Source organism: Brachyistius frenatus, unplaced genomic scaffold (genome assembly GCF_029030835.1).
Source record: "Brachyistius frenatus isolate BFR_SWC_R1_liver_20210118 unplaced genomic scaffold, ASM2903083v1 Contig_68, whole genome shotgun sequence".
Taxonomy (NCBI): domain Eukaryota; kingdom Metazoa; phylum Chordata; class Actinopteri; family Embiotocidae; genus Brachyistius; species Brachyistius frenatus.
The window spans coordinates 879,416-905,136 of record NW_027210667.1 but is presented as its reverse complement, the minus strand read 5'-3'; the positions used below and the strand labels follow the sequence as shown (position 1 = coordinate 905,136).

General features: G+C 40.6%; 2 protein-coding genes across 3 annotated transcripts; both read right to left on the bottom strand.

Moving 5' to 3' along the window:
* Nucleotides 1-178: 178 nt before the first annotated feature.
* Nucleotides 179-16,743, bottom strand: LOC138626024 (tripartite motif-containing protein 3-like). Of its 2 annotated transcripts, XM_069707406.1 has the most exons (13): nt 16,606-16,743; nt 7,879-8,051; nt 7,043-7,283; nt 6,696-6,847; nt 6,387-6,567; nt 5,559-6,288; nt 5,203-5,306; nt 4,942-5,109; nt 4,682-4,850; nt 3,280-3,339; nt 2,966-3,036; nt 2,418-2,558; nt 179-2,314 (listed from the first exon to the last, which is right to left on the bottom strand). In XM_069707406.1, exons 2-13 carry the CDS (start codon nt 8,022-8,024, stop codon nt 2,162-2,164), a joined length of 2,316 nt encoding a protein of 771 aa, XP_069563507.1. In that variant the 5' UTR covers nt 8,025-8,051; nt 16,606-16,743; the 3' UTR covers nt 179-2,161. The 2 variants fall into 2 exon arrangements, with proteins under 2 accessions (XP_069563507.1, XP_069563509.1); XM_069707408.1 differs by lacking the exon at nt 3,280-3,339.
* A 1,428-nt stretch (nt 16,744-18,171) lies between these two features.
* Nucleotides 18,172-25,361, bottom strand: LOC138626023 (FH2 domain-containing protein 1-like). Its single transcript, XM_069707405.1, has 12 exons — nt 25,249-25,361; nt 24,241-24,797; nt 23,361-23,422; nt 22,545-22,647; nt 22,328-22,413; nt 22,142-22,242; nt 21,970-22,040; nt 21,769-21,880; nt 21,602-21,668; nt 21,383-21,500; nt 21,125-21,289; nt 18,172-21,026 (listed from the first exon to the last, which is right to left on the bottom strand). Exons 2-12 carry the CDS (start codon nt 24,604-24,606, stop codon nt 19,752-19,754), a joined length of 2,526 nt encoding a protein of 841 aa, XP_069563506.1. The 5' UTR covers nt 24,607-24,797; nt 25,249-25,361; the 3' UTR covers nt 18,172-19,751.
* Between the last annotated feature and the right edge of the window lie 360 nt (nt 25,362-25,721).

Sequence of the window (25,721 nt, the reverse complement as noted above, 5' to 3'; positions counted from 1 at the left end):
GTTGGTGCAATTTTCTAGTTACGAGCATGGTGTGCTGTCATGCTGTCAAGTTGACCAATCAGATTCCTGGGTCAGAACTACTTGTATGATTTAATATAAGCCTATCTAAAAACATATCCAATTCCCTTCGGCGCAATTTAAGCAAAACAGACAGTCACAAACATACACAACAACTCAGTAAACCATGTGCTTTTATTACCAGTGCATATTAATAGAGAAAACAAAATTGGGTAGGGTAAAATGCTTTAGACACAGCTCAAAAAGGTGAGCATTTGACTCTCAAAAGATGTCTCTGCTCCTGTTTGGCAACAAGTCAAACAACAGATCGGATGCATGAAAAACAGCAGCTTCCTGGCTGACATAACTGGTCATATTTGAATCATATTTGAGTCCCGTGGTCTAAAAAGCTCCCCATTCTGACGGGTTCATGTTGGTGTTTGGATGTTAAACGCAGTGCTGTAGGTAATTAAGTCAGACCAGGAGCCTGTCTTGGCTGCACCTGGTCTCTCTTCTGCTGTGGCACTATGTTTTTATATGACATTACATAGAATGAACACGAGGGGGAGCAAGAGCAGCCACGGATGCAGGAGTCCTTCCTTTGGAGTCGTGGCTTGATGTAGTGCAGGCAGAAACTCATATCTAACAAGTAGAACTGTCATGGTGAGGGTATTCTTAAGCGTGGATATGTTCACTAGCCAATGTCATTTAACAAATGGTAATTTACAGTAATATTAAAGAAGCCACAAAATGACAGAGTGAAACAGAATTCATATTCCATCCCAATAATTTCTAAAATCTTGGATCCAGACTACATTTGCATAAATCAGCAGGGTTTTTTTTCAGAAAGCTCCCGGTGTGCCCCTCACACTCCTGTCTCTATGTTACCAGGGGGGGGGGGAAAAAAAAAAAATATATATATATATATATATATATTATTGTGTCATTGACATTATGATCAAATTCAGATGGATTTCCTGAGATATATGTATTATTTCTGGTTAGATGGTGGCACTTGAATGAATAAAGCTACCAAATTGTTAAAGGCAAAAAAAAAAAATCCTGATATGAATAACAAAATTTAGCCTTACATTCCATGAACAAAGAAACTTTGCTTTTGTTGGCATCCAAAATGAAAACAAAGACAGGTTTTTAGCTTTGGAAAAGAGCTGCCGATGTGTACAAACATAGATCTACATTTTTGATATGTGGGTGGAAATCTGAATTCTGCTTTAAGGGGACATTTCCTACCAGGTAAAGGGTGAAAATCTTGAGTTCCACAAAAAAAAAGCACATCAATTTAGAAAAATAATTTGTAAATGTTGAGCGAGTATAAAATAAAATAAATTAGCATTTTCCATTGTTTTATCCCCTTCAAAATAACAGATATTAACAAAAAAAAGATTATTGTGCCGCTTACATTAGCAATAAATATGACACTCTTCTTTAACGCATGTGCTGGGTATGTTTGAAAAGCATACTCTTTACCAGCTGCCATACACACGTGTTTAAAATCTTGGAATCATTGACTGCTGCGCTCTGAATAGCCAAAAGGCGCAGTGTTTCAAAATCATAGCACACATACAGAGTGATCTAATATACACAATATACATTCATGTATATACAGTACATACAGCAAATCAATGCACAGATGGTGGTGAAATTTTTATGTGAGATGTTGGTAAATGAGATATTTTACATTTCCTCGCTGGAGAAGCATAGCGCTGTTCATTTCACTGTAAGCATTATATAGTTCATGAGAAGAGCAACTGATAGGTACACTGTGCTGTTAACAAGGCTTTGAGATCAAATAAAACTTCATGCATCTGGACAAGTTATGGCTGATTAAATACTTCAATCTATCTCCTACCCTGTCTGCTCTCACAGAAAGTGTGGTTTAATAATACACAGAAATGCTTTTGAACCTTCCCTAAAACCGGTCCATAGCTTTGTGTTATTACTTGTCCCAAGGACGCTACATCACTCAACTTTAAAATCAACCTTCAATTCACATCACAAAGATAAAGTGAGGTGACAGTTATATCTGGGAGATCGACTGATGTGCACATCAAAAGGCTGTACTGGAAATATCATTGCACCCTGTGGAATACATTGTTTGTGTCATCAGTGCTTGGAGTTTACCTAAGATGGCTGTCTGGGTTCTCTACTGCAGGTAGCGGTAGACCTTGAAGCAGTGGTTCCCGGAGTCTGCCACCGCCACATGACCGTCAGATGTGAGGGCCAAGCCCTGGGGGCCGTAAAGCGGGTCAGCTGTTGTGTTGATGTAGGAGAGGAAGGATCCTGAGCTGTCAAACACCTGGTTGGTTAGAGAGCACAGAAGGACAGGTTAGTGCCAGTGATTGATACACTTTGAAAAATTGCTCTCTGCTTTCGGTAAAATGTAGTTTCCTCAAGCTAACCTGGATCCGACTGTTGCCCCAATCAGCAACAATGATATTTCCATTGCCATCCACAGCCACACCGGTCGGAGCGTTGAACTGGCCGTTGCCCTCTCCGTGGGAGCCAAATTTAAACAAGAACTCCCCATCTGCATTGTACACCTGTCAGCGGGATTAAACATGGAAGACAATGGGAGAATGACGCTGTCAAACATAATAGAAATACGTAAACTAAAATAGGATACAAAGCATATCTCTAAAACTATTCATAACAATACAGCCAATCAGGAACAGCAACTGTTTTCCTTTTGTTTCCGGTTTTGTGAAGTTTGTTTGGTTGAGTCTGAAGAATTTTAAAGCTGACATCATTGTGGTTAGCCGCGTTAACCTTTTAGCCCCAGCACATCTTTTAGAACAATGAATTTGTATAAGGTTCGGCACGGCAAAGCACAGATACTAGGGGACGGGTTTGCAGTAGCTTTGGCCAGTTAAACTGACTTTAGTATATATGTTTTTTGACAAGCCATTTATTTACAATTCATCCATTGCATGTTTACTACAAGCCATACCTTGACCGAATGGTTATGGAAGTCTGTGACCACTATCTCATTTTTGTTATTCACAGCCACAAAGTGAGGACCTGAAAACAGCAGAGGAGACAGAAAAGGAAAGAGTAAAGAGGAGTCATCTGTTGCTTTACAACGTACGAGAGGAAGTTCCACACTATTTTTGGACTTTTGAAAACAAGACACACAGTGGTCACAGAGACTCTGAGGGTTGACGTGGGACAAAATGTGAGACATGGCAGAGCGGATGCATCAACATTTAAAAAGAACAAAGATTAATTTCCTTAGTTCACACCCACAGTGAATTGATTACTTACTGAAAACAGGGCCAGATTTACTAAGCTTTGTTTCCAGTGCAATGTTTGCACCACTTTTCTCTAAAAGAAAAGAAAAGAAAAGAAAAGAAAAGGTCCAAGTGAGAAAGGAAACCTGCAAGAACGGGTGAGTTTCAACTTAAACACTGCAGTCTGTGGAACAACTGAAGCATCATCAGTGAGGGGTTCGAGTGACACAAGCCAATTATTGAAATCTGACTGAGGCATGAACAATCATCACATTTTTTCATGCATTAGGAGTTTTTGCCTCCTCATAGATGATGATTTGGTGCATGTTTATAGTTTAAGGTAATCAGTGCAACAATAAAAAATAAAACAAATTAACTGTGTGCATCAACACAAGCATACATTAGCTAGACTGTAAAATAAAGGGTCTACAGAAACATGCTGATAACTCAATAAATCAGGGGTCTCCAACCTTTTTTCCTCTGACAGCCTCTTTGACAAAATGAAAGTGTCCTGGAGCACTTCATGTTTTTTACAACATTTACTCACATAGCTGAGCTCCATCCAAACCAGCTCAATAAGTTTCCAATACGTGAACAATAACAAATTGACAACTCATGAGTGGCCAAACTGGTCAAATAAATCCTTCTAATATAAAATTGAAGAAACTTGTGTCTGTGTCAAAGCTTAGTATATGACTGGACCCTGTGTGAAACTGGAGAGCTTTTAATTAATTAGAAAAGTCGTTCAGCGACCTTGCGGTGTTACTTTGATCTCTCAATCACTTAGAGACAGACACTCGCTGTTGCGGTCTAGCCGAAAATATCGTATTTATGTAATATACCTAATTTATGAGCACCCGTTTCTTTCTGGCTTAGTGTGAGAGTCTCTGCTGTGTTTTGCAGGTGTGTTGCAGATCACAGTTTCTGTCCTCTGATCTCTGCGTGTTTAATGAAGGGCTGAGCTCAACCTCTGCTGCACTGACACGGTGTGGACACAGGTGAAGGGAGCGGGGGGAGATTGTCCACTCGTTCATCGATCGCGTTGATAGCGACGTCCTCTTGGTTAAAGAAATAAATAGATAAGAAATGCTGAAATTGATCACCAAATATACTTGAGCGTCTCTCATTATACCTGGGTGGCACGCCCAAGTAAGTCTATGTATCGGAAGCAGTGCATATTGTCCAAATCTTCAGCAATCCACTTAGAATCGGGTCCGAGCTACTGGTAGTTTGCAAACCACGGGTTGGAGACCCCTGAAATAAATGATATTTGTACAAATCAACAGTCCTGTAAAAAAACATGAATAAAATCTGTAAATCTGGCCCAACATGCCCTAAAATATGAAGCTTCTTTAAAAGTGCATCTCAGTCTCTTCCTGTAAGAGATATCGTTGCTGAATGACATACTCTTGTTTATTTGTAACAGCAAGCAGTACCTGCAAAGTGTCTGTCTGATGTTCCTCTCGCTCCGAACTTCGTCACTAACTTCCCGTTTGATTGGAAGATGAAGACACAGCAGGCTTTATTATCAACGGTGATGATGTGTCCGTTTTTATCCACAGCCACACCTTTGGGTCCCATCAATCTTCCAGCCCCAATTTTATTCTGTGACAGGTACAGTTTGGTCATTCAGTTTTTTGTATTCAACATTTTTGTGGGGAAAATTGTATTTTCATTCCTGGCTGAGAACACTTACCTTGAACTTTCCATCGGAGGAGAAGATGCTAATCCATCTATTGTCATAGTCAGCAACAATTATGTCACCATTCATGTCTACTGTGACCCCTGTGGGACGCTGCAGCTGCCCTGGTGAACGACCCCTCACCCCAAACCTCATCTTAAACTGGCCATCATTAGAGAAGACCTAGAAAAAGAGAACATTCAGTTACTTCAGAAACTGAACTATGAAATTATGCATTACATTTTTTCACAGTTTAAGAGAGTGATAGACAATGACCTGTATGCACTGGTTGTTGCTGTCTGCCACCACAATCCGCCCATTACTGGAGGTTGAGATGCCTTGAAGGTTGGTGAATTCTCCTTTATCTCGCCCTCTTGTTCCTGTCGTACCAACAAGACATGAAGGTGCTTTAGCACTATGCATGAGTGAAAATAATGTACATATGAGCTCTGTTCTGTATTTTGTTTGGGATGTCTTGATAAGGTTAATGTTTAATTTGCATCATAACAGCTTGACTCTGGATAATTTGAGTCCCTGATGAGGCCTCTTTTTCCTGAGATATGAGAAAGGCATCAAGCAGCTCAGTCAGCAGTTACTATAATTAACAGCAGAACTGGCTGTTATTCACCCACCGACTCTGTAGATCAGCTCATCCTCTATTGGGTTCTCCTTTTTCTTTGTGGTGCTGTACATGCTGGAGGGCCTGCGCACAGCTTTCTGTCGAACATGACCTCCTCCTCCACTCGGGGACTTCACTCTTCTCTTCACGTCGTCTGGCGACTGCAGGACATCTGACGGCTTGACGGCACGCAAGCGGAACGGACTCCCCCTCACAGGCTGTTCATACAGCAGCAAGGAGAAGGTGAATTCTCCTTCAGAGCGGATGGTATATCCAACCTCGTAGGTGCCGTTCTTGTTGTCCACCACCTCAGCTTCAGTGCACACTCTGTCTGCAGAGACAATCTCTGCCCGGAGAGCAGCATTGCCAGTTTTCACCAGTTCTCCGTCTTTGTCTTTCGTGGTAACTGTGATGGTGGTGTGCTGGCCGACCAGTGCGTGCCGCAGGCCCTCACCGGTGGCAACACTGGTATGGCCTACAGCCCCTGTTGTGATCAGGACTCCCAGGTTCTGGATGGAGCGCCTCAGTCCGTCCGTCTCTACCTGGCATTCAAGATGTCCATTTTCGTGAGGCTGTTCAGGAAAACTGTGTCGTGCCAAAGCACCGACACGCTCTCCCATTTGCTTCTGAACCAGCAGGACCTCGGTGGCGCTGCCGTGGCTCAGGGCATGCTCTGTGAAGTTACAACTGCTCTGGATATTCTCTTTGCCCTGCAGCAAGGACGTTAGCTGGGCTTGAAGCACCTAAAAAAAATGCCCAAAGACACAGAGGCAGACAGTAAGTGGTGCTTGTACTGAAATGTGAAACATTACGACAAGATACAACTCAGAGGACCTCTGACCTTCTGCTTGGTGCTGCAGATGTTTTCCACCTCAGTAATGAGAGCAGTCTTGCGCTGATGTAAGGCCTTCTCCAGCTCATCAAAAGTATTACTGATTTCAGTCACTGCCCCATTTTTCCTCTCTGTAAGCTGCTTGGAGATCTCATTCACAAGATCAATGGCAGCCGTCAGCTGAGGTAATCTGCCCAAAAAGAGGGATGAACACAGGATACAACTTTTAAATCTGCATTCTTTATATTTCCAATATTTGAAGGATCTTCGAAAAGTAATTACATAATTAAATAATGATTAGCACACTAAAAGTTATACCTGTTGCGTACAGTGTCCAGCTGATTTTTAAGAGCTGACTTGTGCTGTTCCAGCACATCCCTCAGAGGAACTGTCACATGCTCTCTGTGTTCTCCTTCGGTGCACTCCAGACACATGGCTGTTTCACATGACTCGCAGTAAAACTCCATCACCTGCAGATGGTGCAGTGGAGCACAAGACAAATGATCACCACATCTCTGGGGCTAAAGATGCTTATAAATTTAAACATATATTTAAAAAAAAAAAATGCTCATTAGAAGACCTGGTAACAGTGAACAGTGTTGTCATAAATCTCTGACAGATATGACATGTATATGAGACTCCCTGTCCTTTTTATTTTGGCTTACCTTGCCCTCGTGGTTGGGGCAAGAAAGCGGCTGGCAGGTTGTAGCTGCATTGGCCGACTCGAGAACACTGCCCGCCTCGGGTCGGCTGCACTCTGGGTCTCGCTGCAACACCTCCATTAGGTTTGTGATGAAGAAGTTGTTCTGCAGGGCTGCCACACCCTTCTCTGGCAAGATAGAGGTCTGTCTGCACACTGGACAGGACAGCGTCAAAGACTGCGGAGGAATATAGTTCTGTAGACATCTACAATGAGATAAGATAAAACAAAAAAAAGAAATCAATTAGAGAGATAGTGCTATGATTAAGTGTTCAAATAGATGCCAAACCTCTCGTAAACTTGTTTAGAAGAAAATGTGATTGTGGTTCTTACACTTTTTACTGGGCACAACAATTTAAGAACTGTACTAGCTGGACATCTGTGGAAATTGCTGCCAACAACGCTGTGTAATGAAGAAGGCTGTCTGTTTCACTTGTAGCCAAGCTCAGAGCATTTAGTGCTTTACTTCATGCAAGAGACACATTCATGAGAATAGCTGGCTTTAATGATGTGACAAATTGGGTTTTTACTATTACACCTAATTCTGACATTTCTAAACACATGATAATCCACATAATTCAAAGACATTTTTTCCGAAAATAGTTTCAAAGCGGTCTTATTTTTTAAATTTAGCTTCAAACATTTTTAAGGTTCTGATTACATTTTCAACTTGAATTTTATTTTCTCCCCTTAATGTCCATTCATATTTTTACTGTCAAATTAATCCAAGTTTGTCAGTCACCTGTAAAGCACTTTATAAAAAGGTACAAATCAAATTTGAGTGGTTGATTCAGAGCTTACTTCTCACAGAATGTGTGCAGGCAGGGCAAAACCTTGGGGTTGTGATAATGATCCAAACAGATGCTGCAGACTAGGAACTGCTTGTCTATCTGCCTCACCACAGGGCTGGTGCTGCCGGTCTCACGCTTCGCCATAGTGGCAGACATTCAAAGGGGGCACAGGGACCACTTAACCTGCACACACAGGGTGGAAAAAAACAGGGGAAAGGTCAACAAAGCCTTAAGGAAACACCACAGCAGGGCGAGGAGGGCGTAGCTCGAGCAAAGGAAGAAATGAGTCATAATGCTGTTAACATTATAAAACCACTTCCACGTCCTGTATTTGCTGGCAATTCATGCTGTCCCTTATCAAACTGTGTCAGTAGTATAAGCTTCTTAGCCAGAGGTTGTTTGACTTCATAAGTGAAAATCCTAGTCAAGTTAATGCAGTGGAAAAGAACCGAATACATGTGATCAACTCTGCAGGGTAAAACTCTGAACCGGGACAACTATGTTGTTTAGAAGCCAACAAGTCTGTACTCAGTGGCGTGAGTATTGCATAGTATGTGTCTATATGACAGAAATGGCTGGGATGCATATTGTGCTTCGTTCCTGGCAATATTTTGTCACACAGTTAGTTTCATTATCCGATTTGAATTCCAGATGAGTGGACGCCTGCTGGCTCTCTGTTCAGATAGCAGAGATGCTGTTATATGAAACTGTATCACTGGGTCAAGCACAGATTAAATGAGTGTGCCAATGATATGTTGCACATCTGTCATATTGCACATAAGCACAAAAAGGATTACATGCACAGACACAATGCTGAAAAAAAAAAGTGTATTTCATGTAACGTTCACATTTCAGCCACTGATGGGTCTGTGTTGGTCAGTTCATCTGTGTAAAATCAGAAACTATTAAGCCCTCTGTTTTTTTCAGAGTTTTCCCCAGACATCCTCTCCTCTGTGACACCTTCTGTCAGGCAACTCAGATGTTGTAGAGAGCACGTCATTAGCCACAGGCTCCTTGGAAATGTAACTTAATTTCAGATGTTACTCTTGTTGTCTTTAACCGTGCCTGTAATAGCCCATCCTCTCATGACCATGACGTTTATAAAAACTGATGTAGTAATGTCTGGTAAAGTCTCGCATTAATAAAAAAGACATTTTGAATTAGAGTAAAAGTTCATGCAAAGTGTGTCATGTGTGCAACATCCTGCTTGATTGAGTTCTTGTAATGTGAACACGTACTACCGTCATGGAAGCTCAATTACTTCATAAACACTTAACAAAGCTTCTAAGCAAGGTAGCCTCTAGTTTAGCTGAGTGAGATTTTAATAGTTTGTACAAATGCCAGTGGAAACTATCTTCGACTGCAGAGCCCTGTGATAATCAAACCTGACTGAAATATGCTGAAACACACACGCTGAGCAAATATTATATTACTCAGGAAATATTTTTATGTAACTCTGTTATAGTGGTAGTGTAATCAAAGTGAACGTGAGAGCAGCGGAATATGACAACTGCACCTGAACTGTCACGTTTGACTTGATTCAACTGCACCTTCAAAGAAAAGCCTCAATGTGAACCAAAAAAACCTGCCCTAAAAACACTGTGGATTCGAGTGCAGCGCACCGTTGTATAATTTACTATAACATTACTTTGAATATGAAAAGAACGCCCTGCTTATTGCCATTTAATGCATCTTATACATACACAGAGCAGACAATGACAAGCATCATTGCAATTGACAAGCATCAATGCAATCGTTAATAGCCCAGTTTGGAGCTCATTCTGACCTGGGATGCTAAAGCGTCCCACTCTCTCAGCTCTGAGCAGTGCCTTGACACATAAAGCTGGGCCTCTTTTCGTTGAGAGTAAGAGGAAAAAAGAGGAAGCCTTAAAATTCCCCTCCCCAAATTCCTGCTTGTTCCTTCCCTTGACTCAGAGCAGGCAAAGTTCAGGAACCACCTGTCTGTCTGTCTGTGGGGAAAAGTCATGGTGAGCTTGGTTGCCTGTCTCACATGAGAAAGCAGGCCTCAGAGGCAGCTGTCTCTCTGCAGCACAGAGCAGCGACCTCTAACAATGGCATTCCAGCTCTGCTCAAAGCTCAGCACCCCACATCTCTTCCCCTCCCTTCATCTCTTCTCCTTCTTTTTATTATCCTGGTATTTTTTCCCTTTTCTCTCAGCCACAGAAATGCACTCATAGCATCAGCAGGCCTGATCTCAGCCACAAGCATCGTGCAGATGGTTTTTTTTTTTTTTTATCAGGCATGCAGGCTTCATTGTTGCTTCTTCCCAAGTGATTATTAGAAGGCCTACGGACTAAAGAGCCCTTTCACTGTCCACACAACAAGCCCTTCCCCAACCGTCTATGCCTCCCCCTTCCTTGCCTCCCCTCAAAAGCCCCCCCCCCCCCACCCCGGGCTATCTTCCTTTTTTTTAATATATATATATATATGCACTCTGAATTGTAGCAGCTAAGAGTGACATCAGGAGGAAGCCAAAGCCCTCATGCTCCTCCCCTCTCGGCTGGCTGGCCGCTGCCTGTAGGATTGCAACGGTCTCCCCCGCCTTCACTTCCCTTCCTCTCTGCCTGTCTGTTCCCCAGCCCTCCTCGGCTCAATTACTCCCACTTGCCTCACCACAGAAAGAATATCTTTCTTTAAAAACAGTCACTCACTGACAGCAGCCCTCCGTAGGTGTGTGCATGTACTCAGAGAAAGGCTCCATTATATGAGCAAAAACGGTAATGAAAAATGAACAGAGAACACACAAAGAATGTTCATGAAATCTCTGCAGAGGGTTTAATTATGTAACTTTACAAGCTCTTTTTCACAAAGCTCTTTATGCCTGATAGTAATAATGGACATATAGTAACAGTCGGGGCATTAAAGAGACTACAGACTGAGATCTGCAGTCTACTGTGATGTTCGTTGAAGCACGTGATTTGATATCCACTACAAGGCTTTGTCATGGGAAATGCATGATCAGCACAGATCAGGTCAACCATCCCTGTCAGTATGCAACAATGTTTTCTCTCTTTGTATGTCATGGTGGAACATGTTGCCTGCAGAGATCCACAGAACATGGAGGTTTTCCAACTCAGCTGTCTCGACTCCAAACCATCACTTGCCACTCTCACCCTGCATTACACTTAAGTGGCTTAGAGTCCTCCTGCAGGGTCAGGCCCTGTCTGCCATCTGGATTACTGTGTCGCCTCGATTCGTATGAAACGATCATGCCCAGTCAAATTAAATCAGTGTTTTAAAGAAAATGCTGCATGTGCCTGTCATTGCTTGTCCATAGACCAGATGATAGAGGTATATCATGCTTGAGGTGAGTTTTTTGTGCGCTCAACACCTTTCTCCGTCTAACATAGTGTTTAATCGGATTCTAACATGACAAAACATTGCTCTCCGCGTAATCTGCTTGGAATTCGTCTGTGATAGAGCAGGTAGCCATACGCTGCTCCCATAAACCGCAACTTGTTTTGGTCTTTGTGATTTGTGTGCTGACTTGACCAGAAGCCTGTAAATGTGATGACTCACGTCTGCTATTCAGTGCATTTTATTACTTTGTAAAGTGAAATAAATTAATACATTTTTTGTTTGCCACATGAATAAAGGATTTAATGAGTGATGCCATCTTTTATGGATGTGAAAACAATCTACGCAGAGTCACCCAAAAAGTGTCAGACTGACTAGATTCTGTGGAAAATAAAACCTCTTGGTCAGTCAGACTAATCAAAGTGAGAGCCATTAAAGATCTTTGAATTCCAAAAAGTTATTTTCTAAATATTTTTTCAATTAGTGGTTATAAATCAGCTTGCTTTCAGGAAATAATATATTTTGAGGGTCAACATCTTCCGTCAGTTAATGGAAATCAGTCAAAGGGATACAATTTACTGTTGAACTGGTATTGATATAGAATTGGAATTTGGTAGAACAAATATTGTGTCAAAACATCTGTGGATTATCTGGTCTAACTGGGACATTGTAGAAAGACATTTTTCTGTTGAGTTTTTGTGTCTTATACTTTGAGCAAAACACATCTAACTGCATTTACTCAGTTGAAGAATTGGGCTGGATATGATCAATGATCCATGAAATTAATTATTAGAAAACAATTATAATATAGAATGAATACAAGCAAAATCACATGTTAAATAATCAAACATGTTTCACCTTTATATAATTGTGATGTAATTCCTCTTAGCGTTAATAAGGGATAAAACAATGAATGGGGAACTGTTCCTTTAAGAAGGCTGTAATTTGTAGATTCTTAATATCATTCCTTAACTGTGACCATTTAGGATTCCAGGATGTTTGTGCTTCAAAGGCCATAAAAAGTATTTTCCTCTTTGCTTCCTTTTCTTATGTTCGAGCAAAAGTCAAGCTTATTCTCTCACAACTCCTTTCAGTATTTTAGGTGTGTTTTAGTAATACCGGTTCATTTTTTTTTTAGATTGTTAGATTATATTAATCATTACTGCTTTGTAATTGTTTCACTCTCCGGTGAGATCTGTAGACTGTATTTCAGCAGTTGGCTGTGTGCTGCACCAGTAAACATTGGCCAAAAATCTCACAGACCTGAAGTCAGACGTGTTGGCCCATCATGACGTGCTCTCAAGATGGTGTTTAAATATAGACTATAGTTTATGTCTCCAACCACATCTGTTGTGTCATCGACTGCCATCATGCAGCAATTGTTCTTGTGCTAACCTGAGCAGAAATAACCTAAATCTTTAATGAGTGTAAATATCTGTATGTTTGACAGAGAGAAAGCAGAAGAAAGAGTTCAAACGAGAAACGCAGCTGTGTACCAGAGACTTTACCTCGGGAGACACTTCATGAATTACATAATACCAATCTATCTGAGCTGCTTTCTACAGTACTGTGAATGTCATAAACCAACTGCATTGCTAAAAATATCTAAGTTGTTTGAAATCTAACTGTCATCATCATTTCAAAGGTGTTCTGAATTTAGCTTTTTTTTTTGCTTCACCATCGGTAGTAAAGCAATAAGCAAATCAGTAACATGCAATCATTATGTACATTTTCAGCAATATCTGACAGAGTCTAATCTAGACTCAGGTCAAGAATTACTCATTGCATCATCCCAATAATATTAGCAATGCCAATCTTGCACTGTTTAGGACAACAAGCATGATGCAGACCTGGCAAAGAGACTGGATCCAGGCAGTCAGATCTCTCAAACTGCATTTCAGTGGGAGTTTTTTTTTTGTGTGTGTTAAGGGACTGCTGAGGGGCCACCATGGGTGCGCGGCTATATGATGACTCATCAATCATTATTCACACAGCGCAGAAACTTCTCCTCAAACTAACAAGCTCCCCTTACACTTCGCTGCATCAGATGAAGGCATCTGTCTCACTGCATCAGTGTCTGTCAGAACGGTCATAGGAGTCTCACATAATGAAAGAATTACATGTTGTATACGGCTTTACAGAACAATAGACTCGACATAGGACACAAATATTCTAACCACTGCTGTTTGAATGACGTTATAGTGTTTCCATGGAGGCCATCTTAGGGACAAGAAGGCTTGAAATCTATATTTATTTTAATTATTTTGTTTAATTTGATACTTTTATGTTTGACTGACTTTCTAAGTCTGCGTGCATAGGAATAGATTTGCATACATAACAAAGGCCTGACTAAAATTTGCTGAGTTTGTGTATTAGAAATATTTAATTAAAAAAAAAGGTGCTGACATTGAGTGCAATTAGTCAAGAAACCTAAAAAAAAAAAAATCCTGTTTTAGTCAATTGTGGGTTTTTTGTTTGCAGATATTAGCTTGATGAGATCTGACAGCTAATGAGAGGAGATGAGACAAAGTGACCACATCATGTCAGGAGATATCCGTGTCTCTCACAACGAGCCCACTATCATAAACATTGGCAGAAGACAATGCGGCATGCAGGCAGCGTGTCTGCAGGCACAACATGCACTGCAGATTTCACAAAAGGTCGATCAGTGCATCAGCAGGGCCCGCAACACTTCTTCACCTGCAGTAAGAGCCACAGAGCGACTCACGTGGTCACATAATGTCACGTACATGTAGTCCTGTGCTTATTGCTTAGCTATTTGATTACCAATGATCAGTTTGTGCACTAATAGCCTCATGGTGACAACAATGGTGTTCAAATTTGGTACACAAACTGTAAATGACTTAAACAACATGTGGCGGTTTAGAATTTGGCTTGACAGTTATTTGAGCAACACAAACTTTTGGTTTGTTGAAATGTACGGCATCCGTGCTGAGTAACCTAAGCAACATTACCATAATAGAAAAAAAGTAAAATCTGAATATGGAGAATTATATAATTTAGATTAAATATCAGGGATTTGTGTGGCATTGTATTTGTTTTTTTGTACTGATTTACACCATCTGATCTGACCATCTACGTGCCGTGATACATTTCGCAGAGTAAATGTTAACTTTTAAAAATGGCTGTAATTTTGTAATTTCTAGAAACACTTCCTCACCTGGGTTCAGTTTATCTCATCCTGCCATATAGCCACAGACTTTTAAACTACATACTGCAGTTCACTAAATATAAGGTGGCATTTCAAAGTCCAGTGACTGAAATCACCTCTTTGTGCAATGATGGTACTGCTTTTCCTGAAATTATAGCTTAGACAGTAAGATACTGTTTTACCTTGTATTATGTTTGATGTGCCTGCATCCTTCTTCATGAGGTTATGGTAGACTCCTGATGCCTCGTATGCAGGTATATAAAGAAATTGGTTATCAACTAGTGAAAATGGTGCTTGTGAAAACAGGTGACAGGTGGTTTCGGGAAAATCCATCTTAGATGAGGAAAAATTACAGCGTTGTGATTGGCTTTGATCAGTCTCAAGTGTCGAGCTACAGAACACACACATTATTTGAGCAGAACACAATCAGTGCTGGTCAATGCGAAGATACAGTTCCTTGTGTGTGAATGAGCCAATTTAAATTGACAACAAGATTCAACATGCAAAATGTAAAGTCCTTATTCCTTGTTTATTAAATAGGGGCATCTCAAGTTAAAATTTACTCTTGAATGTTTTATTGTGTATATCAGTATTCTGTACTTTCTCATTGGCCACTTTCAGAGCTATTATACTGCAGTATGGATCAAATTGGAAGCAATAGTTCAGCCTTTAATTTGCATGTTTATTTTAAGGACCTCATGATGTCAAGTAAAAAAGGCCAGAAATACAATAAAGAACCTAACTTATTTGAAATCAGAATAATGAGACAAAAAATTAGCAATTTAAAGTTTGAGCCAGATCAAATATTTCAACTAATGTGAAATTCAGTTTTTTTTATCATTTCATTTTAGTGCACAAGATAAGAAGATAACCCCAGTAAAATCTACTGCCATGGGCCTAATTTAAATAGTGATATAACCTGGAGGCTAAATTATTACATTATTGAGTATAAAAAAATCAGGATCAAATTATCCTGAACAATCTATCTATGTATAATCTATTTATCAATATTTTATTGTGTGTGCGTGCAAAGGGAGTTGATATTGATAACAAGTAGGGTTCATGTTACATCTTCAGACTGCCACATGTTTGCCTGCCTTTCATCAAATTAGTATTCCAAGGTTGTTTTGTATCTGGTCACTTCTAAGCTACAATTTGAGCTCTGTTCCTGGTATTCAACACTTGACCATTAGTTCAAGGTTTCCCAAGATGTGGAGAAACAATTCAGAGTGTATTTGTACAGTGTGACCAACAGCACACCCTTGTTTGTCCCCCAGTTCTTTTGAGCATGCTGCTGGCCCAGGACATCTAAAAACACAGATGTAGGATGAGACTCCTTGCCCGTGTAACTGAATGGTGCCCTGAAGCCCTGTAGACATGTAAGCCCTGCTAAGAATCTGCCCTGTGGCACAGCATCCAGGACTGTCTGCAACCTCCCTGTGACCCAGTGCACACAGCCAGCAGAGCAAAACCAGACAAACATCAACTGCACTCATCAAAACTAACTTTTCAGATAGTTGTACACAATGATGAACCGTCTTCCAGAACAAAGACCAATCAATACAGAACAGAAAACTGAACCATCTGCTCACAGTCTAGGCAGGAGGTGTGAAAATGATGCATTGCCTGGTGCTGTTGCTGCAGTGTAATGCAACACAAGGAGTGACAGGGTGACATAAGCAAACAAGAGGCTGATTCACATGTGGCTCCTCACACAGCTTCCCAGCAGTATACTCTATACAAATTCAGATCAGAAAACCAATGAAAGATCACTAATCCGCTAAACAAAAGAGCATGTATTCCTGATTACATAGCCAAGCCCTCAGACTGCAGCAGAGATGCCCACCTGCTACAGAGCCGGCAGCCAGCCGGCACCCAGCTAGGAGCTAAAATGGAGAAGTGTGTGGGCTGCTTGAGGAAGCAATAAAGAATAAGGGGAGCAGGGTCTTTTAGTGCAACAGTTGCTCTTAAACGAGGCTGGCATAAAACACTTCTAACTTACATTTTTCAGTAATTCTAAGTGATACAAATAGAATATAGAACAAAAGAAAAGACATCATAGTTACTGAGCAAAGCCCCTCTGTGCTTTACTAAAGCACAGATGCTTGTTGGGATGAAGTAATCAATTATTCATCTGTTCCTATCCCAGTCATTGTATTATTGAGGACTAAAGATAACGGCACAAACAAGATGAGAAAGCACAAATATGACGCCATAAAAAGAAGGGAATGGCCAGATTGTACTCACATGAATTCCCAGCAGGAGGAATCGAAGTGTCAGCATTGTAGGCCGTAGAAAAAGCCTCCCATTGTCAGTGTCCCAATGCTTTACAACAGAATCCACAGACAGGGCGACAGAAAGGAAAGGGCAGGGTCTGTCTGGGAGTAGAAGGGGACAGTAAGGAAGAGGACAAGGGAAAGGAGGAGATTAGAGGAGTGGCTTACACATAGTATTGGTCAGATGGCTGATGGGAGGAGTTGGAGAACCCAATAGCATATGGAGGGGGCAGGGAATATGCAAATGAGGTAAAATCTCAGAACTGACTGAGGGATAAATCTGTCTGGTGCAAAGGGGTTTGGCTTCCTTAGATACCACCCTTTTCCCTTAAAAGGACAAAGGATGCCGTTTATTATCTTTTAAGCTTTGGAATACTTAGATGCAAATAATTATTAGTGTTAAGACAAAAATAATATACCTGCTAATAAAACATTCATGAAATAGTCTTGAAACTAACTGCAGTTCAGTGATTGAACAGTGTAACAGAAAGTTTCATGTTATATTCTGCTTGAACTCACCTCCTGTAGCTCTATTTGCTTTTGCACTTTTCACTGTAAACAGGGATTTTCTAATTACAGTACTATGTAAGGTTTTTGACAGCCGGGTGATGAGAGAGTTTTGGGGAAGGCAGGGAGATGGGTGTGTTCACTCAGCATGGGAGCCCTGCTAGTTCTGGTAATAGCATTCTTTGGGTGGAGTCAGGAGTTGGTATGGGGTTGGTGTCAGGGCACTGGATGTGTCTACTGGAGTATATAAAATGCAGTAGGATAGGCTGTGTAAAACAGTTAAAAAAAAAAAAAAAAAAAAAGGGGTAGCCTAATTAAAGAACAAAGCCATATACTCAAGCTGAATCTCAATGGATGCTATATCTCTCGCTGAAGGTTTATTTGAACGGGATGGTCAGTATTTAGGATCTGTAGGTTAAGACTTATGAATAGAAAACATGGCACTGTAGTATAATGTATTGTGCAGTGTGAGGCTGCTGTGGTGGTGCATGCAGTGAGGAGTTTGTTGGGGGTGGGGCTTGGGGTGAGGGGCAAACACAGTCATCTCTGGTTTTTTATTCCGCAACGAGGAGTTGCCATGGAGACTGCTTCCAGTTTAGTCAAGATGGCTCCTGCAGCCTGGCACAGCAGTGAACAGGACACACTTACAATCATGTCTGTCTCACCGGCAAGACTGACACAACCTGAATATCTCATAACACGGTTTGCAACATATTAAATAATAAAGAATCAGAATTTCTCAGTACTTAATCACATTAATATAATATTACAGTAAGTCAAGCTTGCCAGGGGAAATTAAAAATGTAATTAATTAAATTGGCCTTTATTTTCTTATGTATGTTCGTGATTGCAAATATTTCATAGTAGATATGGAAATAATAGCACAATCAAATAATGGCATGTGTGCATCAAATAACAAGGCACAGTGTCGTACACAGCCATTACAGCACAACAAATATAGAGCATGTTCCACACCTAATAACATCAGACTTAAAGCTGGCACAATAATGCAATTATACAGCCAGTCACCACATTGGAAACTGTTTTTATGATCACGTGACATGTTCATTTTAAGAATAATTGTACAGCTCATGTTTAAACAGCATTAAGGAGAGCTACTCTTCTGTTTCCTCTTTAATATAGAGTTGTTACATAGCTACATAAATGAAGAACTATATTGTTGTTGTCCAGTTCAGACTATGATACCCCAACACAAGCTCATCATGAGTGGAGCAGATAGGCAAAACCTGCATCCTTTAGTACAATGTAGGCGGTGTCATCACACACGTGATTTGTAAATATAAATTAATATACTTTGGTGAGTACAGTGACCAGCACAACTTAGCAATTATATTATACGTTATATAAAACGCATTTATTCACGACTGATATGCGACAAAGAACAACATGACAACTCACAAATTGGAACAATAGTCTTTACATCGCTATAATTTCAGGGGCCATGCATCTCAGTGTTATAAATAATCTATCACAAAGAAAGACAAAAAAGCATTCAGATCATTTCAGTTGAGAACACTAAACAGAAGGTACTTTTTCATTACTTCATAGTTACACTGAAGTCCGACGGCCTAACAGAGCACCAAACGCCTAACTATTGTAAATCAACAGCTAAAAGATGCCAGTAGTTGAACTTCCACTATGAACTCCTTTATATAATGGAACAAGCTGTGGCCTCTCTGACCTTCGACCGTTCCCAGCTAATAGTGCTGCTGCTGTTGTATCTGGAGGTGTCACAAGATGGTACATTCCATCACAATCAGGTGTTAGCCCCTCAACTATGTTAATCTCTTCTCAAGTTAATTTGGGATCAGCATCCTTTACTCTGCTCTGGACCGTCCATGGTTCAGCTTTGCTCAGAAATCAAGCCTTCCTTTGTAAACACTGACCCATTTAACATCTGAAACAATGGTTGAATTGAGTAAGACCCTGAAAGCAACCACAATCTTCTGCATTATTGACAGTCAGAACGCAAATATATTTATCGTAATACAGCTGAAAAGTAGCAATATTGTACTTAAGCATACAGCAGAACACATGCAAATACTTTGATCAAAAACAACAACCAAACCAAAATTTCAATTCAGTTTGATCTCTAAGCTCGCTTACCTTCACACTCAACACTCATTCACTTTCTCAGTACATTCTGCCAGGTTGTATATTTTAATTCTGACAAAGAACACACACTGCAAGTTTTTAATTCAACTTTAGAGGACAATACCATGTCGTTCGCTTCGATAAAATTAAGATAAAATGTGTTACAGTGAGTGAGCCCATCTTTATTTAGTTATATCTCGTTAACTAGGCAATATAAAGATTGCCTGAAACTCCACAACGCCTCTAATTTCATTTTACTGTTACATTCTGCCATCTAGTGGTGCAACTTATAAAATAGCCTTTTCTCAACAAAAACAGTCTCAACCACTTTCCTAGAACTTTCTCTCAAATCAACCTCAGTATCAATTTGTAAATTAACCTTGAAGGTAAAACAATATCGTTACCCTGGCAACCAGCCATCCTATACCTTGAATGAGTTAATTGCAAGTAACACTAAAATTCTATGAGCTTTTTAAAGATTATACATTTTAAAGCTTACACACCAGAACCAGCACCTTTATGGGCAGTTTCCTTGCTGTCGTGCGGTTTGCTCATATCTCCAAGGCGTTTAAAAAAGCTAAAAAATCCAGAGGTTTCAGTCTTATACCACATACTCTTGGGGGGAATATTTTCATTATTTTTTTGTAGGTGGTTGCCTGTGGGCTCCACTGATTTGCCCTCTTTGCTGTGCTCCACAAACCCTTCATCTGAAACATGGGCTGAAGAAACTGTTGGCTTGCTTTTCTTTACTGCTGATGGAGAATTCTGGTCATGTGCACCTGATTTTTTTAAGTTGTGAGAAATATCAGTAAAATCAAACAATGGTTTAAAGGGAATGTATTCAGCACCCTCTTCTGACAATGTTCCTTTTACTTGTGCCTCAAGATTTGGGGTTCTGACTGTAGGCCGAGTCCAAAGATTATCTTCCTCCTCTTCCGTTTTAGGGACTTTGGTAGGTAGAGTATGGCGGCGGCCGAGGTTGTGTTTTGAGGAGGATTGAGAAGGAAGTAAAAGTCTAACCAAATCCTCATTGGCCAGGTTTTCAGGATGACTCACTGTGTCCTCATCAACGGTGCGCTGACGAGACAGGGTGGGTCTTGCACGCGGAGATTTTTGATTTTCAAAAGAATATTCCCCAGATGAGACACTGCCACGGCTATTCTGATAACGCAAAACTTTTATAGAGGTTTCACGTAACTTTTGGGCCTCCTCCTTATTATTGTCCTGCAGATCTTCCTCATCATCATCAGTGGTGGCGGAGAAAGATCTAACTGTGGAGGTGATGCTCGCAGTCCTAGTGACTGGGTGTGTACATCCTCTAGAGTCCTCTCCTCTGGAGGTTTTCGCCTCTTCTTCATGATGAATGCCACCTTTTGCTTTGTTGTCCTCCATATTTGACGGGGCTTTATTTTGAGTTCTAAGTTCAGCTGCTGAATTCCATTCTTTTCTGCCCATCTCTTTCGCTCTAAAAGAGTCTGCACACTTTGGCTTTCCAATGGGGAGGTTTGTCTGAGAAGTCATTTCTGATAGGCTCCCGTTAGGGCTACTAGGGCTGACACTGGTGGGGCTTCCATTAGTGGATGAGGGCCTCCCAATTCTCCGCCGAGAGACGCGATTGGTGAGGAGATTCTGTAGTACGGACTCTAATGCAACGTCATCCATTTCCTTGTCTCTAGTGGAGCAGGTAGCTGTAGACCTGCGCTTGACGTTGCTCTGTAATCTGTCTCTGTGTCTACGTTTCACATCTGCCATCTCTCTCGCCTTGTTTTCCTGCAGAAAAAAATAAATAAATCACACAATTAATAGAGTAAAAGGATTTTTTTTTTTTTTTTACATTAGCAATTGAACACGCCAGTATAAAGGCTTACCTGCATGGCCCGCATGAATTTCTCACAAAAGGAGTTGAAAATGGAGCAACACTCCTCCAGTTGGAATTTCTTGGGGTCCTCACAGAAGTACTCTGCCACAGAGTCACTTACTGTCTGCAATTCCTGAAGTTCAGTCTCTATTTCTGCCAAGCAAACCTCAGCTGCCTAATTGGATTCCAACCCAAAATATTAGAACATTTATTCATCATTGAAATTGACACAAACTGGAGTGAATTTCCTGAAAAAAGAATTGCTCACCTTTAGAAAATCCTCCATTTGTACTTGTAGGTCTTCCTGCTTCAAGGTGTCTGCTTTGGCATCTTGTACATTCTTTACCTGTCTTTTAAACTCTGCTTCAATGTCACCTTTATTTATTCTAAAAGTTAAAAAAAAAAGAAAAAAAAAAGAGATTATTTGTGTTGTTACAGTAAATAAAAAGAGTTAAAATATACCGTGTACATTTTAAAAACTGTTTACTTTGCTGCAGCTTCAATGTGGTTGAGTTGATCTGGAAATTTAAGCAGGGCCCCATCTGCCTTCAGGGCTTGCTGTGGTGAACAAACGTTTGTATAAAAATCACATTCTCTAAACATATATTACAATAGACAAAGTGACTACATTGCAATCAGATAAAAGTAAGCTACTTGCCATCACGACGTAATGCATGAGATTCATTCCAGGTTTGTTTGCTTTGGTATCCACTAGCTTCAGCAGAGAAGACATTCGGAAGCCAATTGCACTGCCTGCATAGCCACCCTGTGATCAAACAAATTAATTGAGATCAGAGATGCACAAAAACAAACGAATGTCATCCAAGACTTCCCCATCACATATCATACACTTACAGCATTCATGTAATTTCCAGTCTTCAGTACCAGACGGATGACAGAATGGAGATGATCCGACTCTAGCAGCTCTAAAAGAAGACATATGTGGTTGTTTCCCAGACTGAATGGGTTTCTTTTCTTGCTAAAAATATGTTGAGTCTCATCTATTATCCAGGAAAACAAACAATACCACTTCCAGCAGCTGTCAAAGTCCCAATTAATTCTTTCATTTCATCCATGAGGGGGAAAAACTCCTCTTTCAGCAATAAGCTGCTCAGACGCTCCTCATAACTAACAGACACAAAGTTTTCATCATTAGTAAACCAGCACCAGGAAATAAAAAGTGAAATTTATGGAATACATTCATGTAGCTTACCTGGGAATTTTGACCAGCATTACCATAAAGAGATCTGCTTCAGGAAGAGCAGAGAGCTCTCCTTTAAAACCCACCAGCTGCTTCACCTGCATTCATGGAAAATAAAGCCTCTGAATCTTACAGACAGATTATTTTGAGGGAAAATTACAAGCAACAATGTTCTAAGATTTACATGACACAAAAAAAGAAAAGAAAAATCAGTAGCTGACTCAAGTACCTCCCCTTCATCTGGCAGCATCTTGCACAACTCTCGCAGTTTTCCAGAACCAAACCCGAGACTATTTCCTGTTTTAATTTCTTCAATCATGTCTTTTAAAGGCCTGTAGATAGAGGTGGAGAGAGAGAGATAGGATTCAGTTCAGTGGTTATCACTTATCTTAATGTTTTTAGTATTTGTTTAGGGTTGGGACACCTCATGAGCAGTGTGTCTACGTTAACACACTGCTCAGAAAACTTCTGCTGAGACCAACAAGCCTCTACCTGCTCAAATCGCTGAGCAGAGTCACAACACTTCTAATTTCAATCCTCAGAAAAGTTCATCTTGTACAGGACATGAGAATGATGGAATATCCTTTGCCAAAAATATGTGTTTGAAACAGAGAGAAAAACATTTTTGGGTCGACAGACTTAATTGATAGAATAATGTGTACATCCAAATGCTTTGTTGGCCTGCTGGTGACATTTCTGTCAGTTTGATGACAAATGTTTTAGGGCATTAAGAATTATATAATATTTTTTCCACTTCCTGCTACTGTAGATTTGCTGTGTGTGCCAAATAGCCTTAAGAAACACATTTACAATACACACACATTAACTAATCTAAACTAAATACCTGAGAGACGTAACCTGTTGGAGCTGTTGAACAGTGTTCATCAGACCTGCTGGAACATGCAGGCTTTCAAATGTTTCTGAACATGATGTAGCCATGTTGCAGACAAATCTGTCTGCCTCATCCCGTGTTGTTCTGCACTGTAACACGGGGTGACTATTGTGCAAAACCAATCACACCTTACGAATACTACCAATGACTCACCGCTTGAATTGCTTCAGGAAAATTCCAATGTTCATGCTCCTCTTGGAGCTGAGGACGGAAACCTGGGAAGGGAAACAGGCCCGAGTACAATCAGCTTGTCAGTTGCTTAGATAATTTCACTATTGGCTTCAGCAGTGTGTTTTGTGTCACAGATACCTCAGCTTTCCAAAGAGACTGTGGATTCCAAAGGTTAAGATAATATAACTACCAGGGTAAAGATACCTTTTTGTACCAGTGGTGCATTTCCTCTGAGTCTCTTTTACAGAGAGGTCAAATTTACAAACAAAGTCAAATTTAGTCACAGATTTCTTTCAACTGTTTTTGGACAAAGGTTGATTGATCTACATCCGTTAATCAAATGCAAATACATGCAGTTTATTATAGACAACATCTTAGAGCATAAGTAGGCTACTGTACCGGCAGCTGTTGTATGTGGATGCAATTATACCTGCCTTGAGCAAACAAATACAAAGAATAGTGAGACAACACCCATGTATTGAGTGATTCTACATCAATACAGAATGTCTCGAATACAGACATAGCATGAGGTTTTTATTAACATTTCGGCAATGCAATGTGAGAAACCATTTTTTGTTATAGCAGCCGATCCACTATTGTATGTGGATAATGATCTCCTCTGTTTAGCTCATCACCACCAATGACAATACACAGGATTTGAAAGAGTTAAACATTGTAAGGATGCTTCTTGCTTATCTCGCATGCATAACCAGAAACAACAAATCAATCCAGGTCAAAAGAACTTGCCTCCTTATCTCACCATTATGCAGCAAATACCAATCATTTGAATCTACTGCTAAGAACCCTTTGAAGTTAAGTTGGTGACATGTGACACCTGTATACTCTGGCTGGCTGTACTCACCATTTCCCCTCCTGTGGCAGAAGTTGGCAGACCCCTCACACTCTGGCGTTTCAGGGCCTTGATTTGTTGCTGGCCCTGCTTGTGGCTGAACAACTCCTCCATGTGATCAGTGTCCAGCTCATACTGCCCATCAGTCTCATCTGCTGTCCAGATGTTGTGCTTTCCTATCACGCTGTGTTTGGGAAGGGTTTCCCAGTTGAAATTGCGCATTCTGGAGCGCCGGTGCTCTCCCTTGGCAATGAGGCCATGTAAGGATGGAGGAAGGCCCGGAGCTGGAGGTGGAGGTGGAGGAGGTGGAGGTGGAGGAGGTGGTGGTGGAGGAGGTGGTGGTGGCGGTGGAGGTGGAGGAGGACCTCCTGGTTGCATCTTTTAACAAGAACCTCGCAGGAGATTTGGGATGCAGTCAAAATCCCAGCCACACATACAGGCAGGACTTCAGCTTCAGGAATTTGCAGTGAAGTATAAGCCGTTCTTAATGAATGCTGTTGTTGGACTGTGGTGAAGCCATTTGTGTTGGAGTGATCCAAGATGTTGTCAGTTAGGTTGATTCATTCAGACTAAAAGAAACAGAACAGGGTGCGGACGCAGTTACAAATACACCCATGTACTGTGCACTACAATAGTGAGCAGCAGTCCTTCGCACAGGACAAAGCATTCACTTTCCTCACAGTACATACAATTATTTACCCTCTGCTGTATTATCCTCATAAAGGGTTCTTGCAACTTATAAAAAAAAAAAACATATTAATCTATGATCCACTTTAGAATCATAACAAAGAAGTAAATCTGTGACCATTCTGACAAGCTGTCACCTTAGAAGAAACTGTAAATAACTAGCTATTGAGCATTCAGTTTGTAAATTACTCCAGTGGCTTATACTATGTGGTAAATAAGCCCATGTGAACTAAAACCCAAAACAAATTTAAATAACAAATCTTAAATAAGCAGCTAAAACAGTGTTTCTAAATTATTTTCAGATACAGATCAGGAAGTAAAAAGACAACTTACCTTTGCAAAGGACTCAGCGGAGCCTCCATTATCATGTTTCCCTTTTTTGTGTCTTTTTCTTTCGTCCACTTGTTGAAAATTCAAACGCAGGCATTAAACTGGATAGCGTTAGAAAAGAGTGTCGAAACTGCCTGCGTGGAAGCGACACGCCCAGGTAACTCACCTGGTGTATGTCAAGGACAGCCCACACCTTCCCAGCAGGAGGAATTGTGGGATTTACACCTACTGGTTTTTTTTTCCAGGTTTATTGGCTGGAGTTTGTGACCGGCTGCCATGAGCCCAGTAGGTGAGAAGTCCTCTGGGTTTGTGGGATATATTTCCGGACTGATAAGGAAAGCCTATCGATTTCTCACATTGATCCACTAAACACGGTGCGTTATCTTATACATAACACATGTTAATCACCTGGCGAGTAAATAAATGACTAAAAAGTTTTGAGGGGAAAAAAAAAAAAAAGCTTCATACTTTGGACA

Excerpts from the sequence above, each read along its gene's own strand:
- LOC138626024 (XM_069707406.1), bottom strand. The coding sequence starts at position 8,024 with ATGTCTGCCACTATGGCGAAGCGTGAGACCGGCAGCACCAGCCCTGTG. Across the intron at positions 5,110-5,202 it reads GCAACAACCAGTGCATACAG|GTCTTCTCTAATGATGGCCA; the intron begins GTCATTGTCTAT and ends CTCTTTTTCTAG. Across the intron at positions 3,037-3,279 it reads TAAATCTGGCCCTGTTTTCA|GTCCTCACTTTGTGGCTGTG; the intron begins GTAAGTAATCAA and ends TGCTGTTTTCAG.
- LOC138626023 (XM_069707405.1), bottom strand. The coding sequence starts at position 24,606 with ATGCAACCAGGAGGTCCTCCTCCACCTCCACCGCCACCACCACCTCCT. Across the intron at positions 22,243-22,327 it reads ATGCTGGTCAAAATTCCCAG|TTATGAGGAGCGTCTGAGCA; the intron begins GTAAGCTACATG and ends TGTGTCTGTTAG. Across the intron at positions 21,669-21,768 it reads GCATTACGTCGTGATGGCAA|CCCTGAAGGCAGATGGGGCC; the intron begins GTAGCTTACTTT and ends CACCACAGCAAG.